This window comes from Hemiscyllium ocellatum, chromosome 6 (genome assembly GCF_020745735.1).
Source record: "Hemiscyllium ocellatum isolate sHemOce1 chromosome 6, sHemOce1.pat.X.cur, whole genome shotgun sequence".
Taxonomy (NCBI): Eukaryota; Metazoa; Chordata; class Chondrichthyes; order Orectolobiformes; family Hemiscylliidae; genus Hemiscyllium; species Hemiscyllium ocellatum.
Genome location: NC_083406.1, coordinates 104046611 through 104055537, shown reverse-complemented (window position 1 = coordinate 104055537; position 8927 = coordinate 104046611). Strand labels below are relative to the sequence as shown.

General features: G+C 41.9%; 1 protein-coding gene across 1 annotated transcript; it reads left to right on the top strand.

Moving 5' to 3' along the window:
• The first annotated feature begins 717 nt into the window (after positions 1–717).
• On the top strand, positions 718–8619 carry LOC132816850 (nucleoside hydrolase-like). The gene is made up of 5 exons (XM_060826830.1): positions 718–900; positions 3212–3391; positions 6475–6586; positions 7572–7708; positions 8115–8619. The coding sequence occupies exons 1-5, from the start codon at positions 718–720 to the stop codon at positions 8460–8462; spliced, it is 960 nt and encodes a 319-aa protein (XP_060682813.1). The 3' UTR covers positions 8463–8619.
• The last annotated feature ends 308 nt before the right edge of the window (positions 8620–8927 follow it).

Below are 8927 nucleotides of genomic sequence, written 5' to 3'. Positions count from 1 at the left end.
AGCAGGGATGTCTTGATTCAAATGTGCATGGCATTGGTAAGACCAAACCTGGAGTCCTGTGTGCTGTTTTGGTCTCCTTATCTGTGGAAGAATATTCTGGGTATTGAGAGAATATGAAGGAGTTTTACCGGACAGATCCTTGGAATGGGAGGAAGCAAGATGCTGAATTGGTTTATGATTGTATTAACTGGAGTTTAGATCTCATAGAAACCTCTAAACTTCTAACAAGGTTAGACAGCATAGTTGCAGGAAGGATGTCCTTGATGATCAGGGTGTCCAGAGCCAGTGGTTACAGTCTTAGGACACAGGATGGATCTTTAAAGACAGATATGAGGAAGACTTTCTTCACCAGGTAAGCCTGAGGAATTCTGAGGCCAAAATATTAAGATTTTCAAGAAAATTGTAGGTATAGTTGTTAGTAAAACATTCAAAGGATGTAGGGAGAAATCAGGAAAAGGGTACTGAGTTGGCTGGTCAGCCGTGATCAAATGGCCTACTCCACTCAGATGGTTTAGGTGTCTGGGGAATAATAGTGCCCTGGGCTGGGGAGGGGTGAGTGTAGGTTGTGGAGGTTGAATTATTGAAGGAGGTTGAATTGGTTGAATTATCAACTGGCTTAAATATCCATTTTCGACCCATAAGTCATCAAGTACTGTTCAATTTTACATTGTTAAGCAATGCCTTTTCAAACAAAAGCTCTGCATTTCAGGTTGTACAATGGGAAAGAAGCTGTTGCTATTAGATGTTGACTGTGGGGTGGATGATGCCCAAGCGATGATGATGGCTCTTGCAGCTCCTAATGTACACATCCTGGGTATAACGTGTACTCACGGAAACACAAACATTGAAAACGTTTGCAAAAACGTGCTGCGAGTGTTACAACTTTGCAATAGGATGGAGGTAGGTGTGGAAGAGCAGAGAAACAAATCTCTATACATTGGACTCTGTTTTTTGTTCAGTAACAAGAAGTGAGGAATACAAAACTCACTTAAAGCTTGGACATATCCTACTTCTGTCAAAATGCTGCCCTATTGTTTCTGTTTGGTACAAACACACAAAACAGGAACAGCAGCAGACCATTCGGCTCCTGAAGCCCACTCTGCTATTCAGTAATTGATTTGGAAAGCAAAGTCAGTCTGAACCAACTACCTTCCTTGTCCTAGCTGACAGGCCGAGGCCCCACATTACCCAAGAGGACCAGTACAATCCTGTCTGAGCAGATCCTAAAGGCAGTGGCTGCCGCCTGGAAGGGGCACTGCTATCTGTGTAAGAAGATGCTATCAGACAGTAGCCAATATGTGACAAGGTCCATGCTTTGGTTCCAGTGGCAGCCTGAAGCCTGATGAATAAAAGCTTCCTGGTGCAACCCTTGGGTGGTGGTGTGGGAATTGGCTTGGTACAAGTTGGGGAGCAGGAGAGTTTGTGTCAATCAGTCGTGTGCAGTAAAGTATGTGTTATGACATGGACAGCAAGCCAAACCAAATCAGCCTCATGATAACTGGGGTGGCAGTACAGAGAATTTAAAACATTACCCACTCTGAAAATCACTCAGTTGTTTCTGAACAGATTAACAAATGATAGATCTTTACACCAAGTTTAATTTAAACAAAAATCATCAATTTAATATGACTTTAGCAGAACACAGATAAACAATAAGGCAATATAACCCTTACCTACAATCTAAGCACAATCCTTTTGTGATAACAAACCCTGACTATCTCTGATTGACAGAATTAAGGGACAATTTTTTTATAAATAAAAGAATTGTAAGTTGCCAGTTCGAGGGATGACTGTCTCAGTGATGAATACCAGGCCTTTGTGAAATCCTTGGGTGATTGTGTATATCTTGCTTGAATTCCAAAGTCACCAGTCAATTTAAACAGCTTCTCGAGACCTGTGGAGACTTTTACTGGTTTCTTACAACTGGGATTTAAAAAAGAAACTTTCACCAAGTTGGTAACTGGGGAATAATAACTAGAGAAAGCAAAAACAAAAACCTAGCCCAGTGCAGCAGCTGCTAAAGCAAAACTGCTTCCTGCACAAAACCCAGTCAGAGAGAGCTCACTTTTCTTCCTCCTTTTCTAATATTCTGCAGATGGCTGGCCATCATTAGTCCTCCCTTGGTTGACCAACTCAGCATCCTACCTGCTGCAGGTCCCTGAGCATAACAACATCTTTGTAATGGTTCCTCAGGACAGGCTAGGACTTTTTTCACTGGAGTGTATGAAGTTGAGAGGTGACCTTATAGAAGTTTATAAAGTCATTACTTTACTGGGGTATAGATAGAGTAAATGGTAGTTTCCCCAAGGTCTTTTCCCCAGGGTGGGTGATTTCAAGACTAGGGGGCACATTTTGTCAGATGAGAGGAGAGAGATTTTAAAAAGACAATGTGGAGGGGGGCACTTTTTTTAAACACAGAGGGTGATTAGTGTGAGGAATGAACTTCCTGAGGAAGTGGTAGATGAAGGTAAAATTACAATATTTAAAAGTCATTTGGTTACGTACATGAAAAGGAAAGATTTGGATGGATGTGGGCCGGGGTAAGCAGGTGGGACCAGTTTAGTTTGGGATTATGTTCGGCATGGACTGGTTGGACCAAAGGGTCTGTTTCCAGGCTGTATGTCTCTATAACTCTCTATAGTGATCTTGGAGCATTAATTAACCTGCTTTGTTGTTCCAGGCTGATTTCCAACAGCAAACACCAGCAAACAGTCTCCTGTGTTTCTCTTTAAACAGTTCAATGCTCAATTTCAACTCACAGTTCCAAACCGGAAATGGGGGAAGATAAAAATAATGATGCTCTCCACAGACGTTTAATAGATTTGAGGCTCCATAGCTTGAAGTAAAAAAACTTTATAAACTAGAACACTTTAAATCTTAAAAGCAAAATAATACTAAATGGGGCAACATTAAATCAGGTTTTGAATAATCAACAATTTGAAATGTGTTTGATTTCTTCATTTCCTAATTTGAAGAATTGGAGTCAGTTGTACTATCCCTGTTTGTAACTTAGTAAATGCCAACAAGACTAATCTAGAAACTGCCTAAGCTTTTAACAATACTCACTGTCTGTCCAGTTAACAACGAAATAATTCAGGAAAGCTGTTCAATAAAATTATTAATCATCTTTCTTGCATGTACTCTGTTTTCTGAAGAACTGATGTGATGCATGCTCAGTATTTCTGAAAACTATGTTTCCACGTTTGCACAGATTCCTGTATACCGGGGTGCAGGTACCTCTCTCCTTGGAGAACTTCTCCATGATGCTGCTTATCATGGAAAGGATGGTCTGGGTGATGTCCCAGACCCGAATGCTCCAGGGCTGGAACACATCCAAGCTGAGCATGCAGTGAATGCCATGATAAGAATAGTCAACAAGCATGTTGGCCAGGTGAGATGTCGTCTTCCCTCGTTCAAGGGTTGTACCTTGGGATTGAGGGTGACCTGCTTCCTTTCAGCTTCGTGTCTTTTGAGACATCTCTGTAAATCTAATGTATGTTCTGCAGTCTCTGCCACATGAAGAGTCAGATAGATAGGCTGCGAGGAGGATTGTACATTTCCTCTGCCACCTCAGTTTAACCTCTGTGCATTCCCATTGAAATCTAACAATGTTTTTGGTCCCTTCGCAAATGAACCTTCTCTATTTTTTACTTTAGTGATGGAAAATGATTGGTATATACCGCAGGACAAGAGTTCTAGCTGGGGTAAAGGCAATTATGATGCAATTAGGCAAGATTCAGGATGCAAAGGATGGGGAAGGAAACTGCAGGGGATGGGCACTATTGAAATGTGCAGCTTGTTCAAGGAACAGCTACTGTGTGTCCTTGATATCTATGTACCTGTCAGGCAGGGAGGAAGTGGTCAAGCAAGAGAGCCGTGGTTTGTCAAGAGGAGGAAGGAGGCTTATGTAAAGGTGAGATGTGAAGGCTCAGTTAGGGCATTTAAGAGTTACAAGTTAGTCAGGAAGGATCTAAAGAGAGAGCTAAAAAGAGCCAGGTGGGGACATGGGAAGTCTTTAATAGGGAGGATCAAGGAAAATCCTAAAGCTTTTTATAGGTATGTCAGGAATTAAAAAATGACTAGAGTAAGATTAGGGCTAGTCAAGGACAATACTGGGAAGTTGTGCGTAGAATCCGAGGAGATAGGTGAGGTGCTAAATGAATTCACATGGGAAAAAGACAATGTTGTCAAAGAGAATATTGAGGTACAGGCTATTAGACTAGATGGGATTGAGGTTCATAAGGAGGAGGTGTTAGCAATTCTGGAAAGTGTGAAAATAGATAAGCCCCCTGGGCCGGATGGAATTTATCCTAGGATTCTCTGGGAGGCTAAGGAGGAGATTATAGAGTCTTTGGCTTTGATCTTGATGTTGTCATTGGCGACACGAATAGTGCCAGACAACTTGATGATAGCAAAGTAGTTGGGAAAGCAACACTTAGTAGTCAAAGTCTATGAATACTTTAAGGACACGTGGCAGGAGACTGGAGTGAACTTGTTTTTTATTATTGGGGCAGGCCTATATAAATAAAGAGAGGATCTTGACAGGGTTATCTCAGCAGAAGCATAATTTGGAAGTAGTGATATTTTTGTGTAAAACATAATTGAGTTATGTGCTCAACTTCTCAAGAATAAAATGTTCTGTGCTATAGCTAAACTATTGTAATCATGAACAAGTCAAGATTATACTTACAGGGAACAATATTTGAACATATAATTAAAGTTTCATTGTGTTTTTGTAAATGAGGAATGTGAGCTATTCAAAAGGGATCTGTGTTGTCTCCAGTAACAAAACAATTTTATTAACACAATGTGATGAGTGGGGTCACACAGGTCTGTGCAGGGACCTGTGCTTTTTTGTGCAGTTTATATCAATGACTTGGAGAAAGAGAATGATGGATTAGTAACTATGTTTTCAGCTGAGACAAAGATGGGTAGGACAGTAAGTTGTGAAGGGGATGTGTTAGAGATGGAGATGGAGATGGAGATGGAGATGCACAGGCTGTGAGTATGCAAACATCCGGTTGAGTATAAGGTAGGAAGTGTGAAGGTACTTACTTTGGAAGGAAGAATAAAAAAGCAGAGGACTACTTTAAATAGAAAGTGACTGCAGAATTCAGAGCTGCAGAGTGATCTTGTTATTCCACTGCATGAGCCACAAAATGTTCATATGCAGATTCAGGAAGTAATTAAGAAAGATAATGGGATGCTATTCTTTATTACAAAATGAATAGAACATGAACGCAAGGATGTTCAACTTCTGTTACAAAGGGCATTAATGCGATCTTGAATCCCTTGTGCAGTTTTGGCCTCCTTTTTTTAAGGAAGGAGATGAACATCTTTGAGATAGTTCAAAGGTGCTCTACTAGATTGATTAGGAGAAAGTGAGGACTGCAGATGCTGGAGATCAGTGTCGAGTGTGTATTGCTGCAAAAGCACAGCAGGTCAGGCAGCATCCAAGGAGCAGGAGAACTGAAGTTTCAGGCATAAGCCCTTCATCAGGAATGAGACTTGTGAGCTGGGGCTGACAGATAAATTGGGGTGGGGGGGGGGGGATTTCGGGGCAAGAAGGTAGCTAAGAAAGCGATAGGTGGATGAAGGTGATGGAGAATGTGATATATCAAAGGTGGCAGTCATGGACAGGTCTGGAGGGCGGTGCGAAGTTGGAGGCTTGGGACTAGGATAATGTGGGGAGGGGGGAAAATGAGGAAGTGTTGAGATCCACATTGATCCTGTGTGGTTGCAGGGTCCCAAAGCGGAATATAGGCATTATTCCTCCAGGCATCAGGTAGTAACGGTTTGGCTAGATTACTAGATTGATCCCTGGTTTGAGCAGTTTATTTGATGAGGATAAATTAGACAGACCGGGATTGTTTCCACTGGAGTTTAGAGTGAAGCGTGGTTTGGTTGAAGTATATAAGATCCTCAATAGTGTTGGTAACTTGAATGGAGAAAGGATATTTCCTCTTGTCACAATTCTAGCACTAGGGAGCACTGTTTAACAATGAACACATGCCCGTTTAGGGAAGAGACGAGAATATTTCTATGTTGTTTGACTTTGGATTTCTCCGTCTCAGATGGCAGTGGAGGCAGGGCCATTGAATACATTTAAAGGAAAGATTGGTAGATTCTTGTTGGGTGAGAAAATCAAAGGTTATCACAGGTAGACAGGAATATGCAATTTGAAATGCAAACAGACTTGTCATGATCATATTAAATGGTGGGACATGCTGGAGGGACCAAGTAGCCTGGTCCGAACTTTTATGTTTATTTACTTGTAGACCTTAAGTAGGTCAAACAGAGTCTCATTCTCATTGAAACATTGTATGTCCAATATGCAATGCAATATTCCTGAAAACATTTATGAACACTGCAATAGGTTTTACTTTGAATTCAGCAATAGCTTTTTACTATTATAATGTACAAAGGAATAAACGCCTCACTGTTACTATCCTCAGACATTGCATCATCTTGTAGGTCTGTCTTGTTGCTGTTGGACCCCTGACCAATGTGGCCCTGGCTGCAAAAATGGACCCCACTTTCCCAACAAAACTGAAATCTTTGTACATCATGGGAGGAAACATGGAAGGTAGGTCTCCTTTACTGAAGCAAAATACTGTGGAAGCTAGAAATCTGACTTGAACAGCAAATGATGGAAGTACAGAGCAGATCTGACAGCATCAGGAGAGAGAGAGGAAGAGAGTTGGTGGATGGAATGTGATGATCAGTTGGAGGAGGCTACTGAAAAACGGTGGGAACTTTATGTTGTTCATTTTCAGGGGACCCAATGGAATGTTACAATGATTCAACATTTCCTGGGGCAGTGATACGCTCCCATTGACATAATAGTGTTGCAGTGTAGACATGCACAGCAGGTCAGGCAGCATCCGAGGAGCAGGAAAATCAACATTTCAGGCAAAAGCCCTTCATCAGGAATGAGGTCAGGATGCTACCTGACCTGCTGTGCTTTTCCAGCACCACTCTAATCTTGACTCTGATCTCCAGCATCTGCAGTCTTCACTTTAGCCTTGGAGTATAGACATCCCATCCCAAGAGCTACTGACAAATCAGTGGCTGCAAACTATCCAGTATTGTCAACGCCACTGGGACAGAAGGCCAGAGCTAGTACTGCACTGAGATCTTCAGCAGGGATTAACAATAGAATGCTGGAGAGAGGTGAGTGTGAGGACATTGGGGATAATAAACCAGGACCTTGGCGAAGTGGGTGAGTGGGTCAATTTAAAAGGCAAGAGAATAGCTTCACACTAAGGTCTCCCCTTGATCAGTTGCAGAGTGTATGGGATGAGAGATACCTCTGTCTTCACCCCCTCAGTAGGCCACAGCCAAGCTTGACTGAATTTGCTGGGCAGTTGATTCACCAATGATAAAATGTGGTTCTAAAGTCAGCCTTGAGCAATTTCCTAAGAGTTTCAGTAGATCTTCAGGCAGGAAGGCCACCATCTACCCTTTCCATCTGAAGCTTAGTAAAGGTCTAACCTCCAAGATAGCCGATTATCGGGACATTATGTCAATTATCGTGTTCTCAACATCTACGATGTCTGCTTTATTTTCAGCTCGAGGGAATGTGAGAGTCTGCAGTGAGTTTAACTTTGTTACTGACCCAGAAGCAGCTTCCATTGTCCTCAGCCATTTTACATGCCCCACTCACATTGCCACCTGGGAATATAGTCTCCGTCATCGATTACCATGGGTAAGTTCTTTAAAATAGGCAGCAAGAATCTCAGGATTTGGGGCACAATTTGTCAGCTACCCCCACAGCCTTTTAATACTCCATCTGTCACTTGGGAGGAGGTACTGTCACAGGGAGCTGCTGGCCTCTTTGATTGGCTCCAGGTTTGTAATCCTAGCATCACCACTCTGTAACAGGTAATTAGCACCAGCGCGGAACGAAAAGCCCTCAGAGACGTCCAAAGTGAGTAGACAGTTTGTTTTTTAATCAACCTGCTGACCTGTAGAGAAGAAGACTACCATTGTGCTTGAATACCCCAGTCCCTTGTCTGCCATTGGGTTATGGGGTTATTCAAAATATTATTGATGTCTGGGCTAGATGCTCTTTCAGTGGCCGAAATATTATCACTTTTTCTTTTAAATTGCAGGACTTTTTTCATCAGTGGGTAAATCAAAATACTGAAAAAGCTCGATTCATGAAAAGTATAACTGCACTTACTACTCAGTATGTCAAAGATGATCAAGGCAACAAAGAGTTGTACTTTGGACAGGGATTTGTGTCCTGTGATTCCTATGCAATGGCTGCTGCAATTGATGAGTCTGTTGTCACTGAACATGCAGTGTCTGGGGTAAGTGTGGAACTGCATGGATCATTGACCAGAGGGATGATGGTTCTAGATACCCTTGATCTCCTGAAACTAAAGCACAAAGCTATTGTCTTTCTGAAATGTGACATGGAAAAGTTCAAGCAGCTGTTGGTTAATGCTGTGAAATAGGATGCTGCAAGCTTTTAGTGGGGAAAGAAAGGAAAAGTGAACATATATTTCATGTTGTATTATTTAGGAAGTAAACTCTAATGCAATACAAACTTAGCCAAATTTAAACAACATGCTGATACATTGCTAATACCTTTATTACAGTTACACTGCTTGTGTCTGCCTGGCCTCAACTCATCTGCTATGAAAACCTTCATTCATGCCTTTACCATCTCTCAAAGTTGATTATTCTAATGCTCTTCTGCTGGCATTCCATCTTTCTCCTTCAGTACAACTGGGGTCATGCAAAACTAACTCCCAATGAACCCGATTAATCTTTACCTGACCACACACCCACCCTGACGAAGGACTTTTGCCTAAACTCCGATTTTCCTGCTCCTCAGATGCTGCCTGACCTACTGTGCTTTTCCAGCACCACTCTAATCTAGACTCTGGTTTCCAGTATCTGCAGTCCTTGTTTTTATC

Coding starts and splice junctions, on each gene's coding strand:
- LOC132816850 (XM_060826830.1), top strand. CDS start 718: ATGGGAAAGAAGCTGTTGCTATTAGATGTTGACTGTGGGGTGGATGAT. Junction 901..3,211: donor AACTTTGCAATAGGATGGAG/GTAGGTGTGGAA, acceptor ACGTTTGCACAG/ATTCCTGTATACCGGGGTGC. Junction 7,709..8,114: donor TCCGTCATCGATTACCATGG/GTAAGTTCTTTA, acceptor TTTAAATTGCAG/GACTTTTTTCATCAGTGGGT.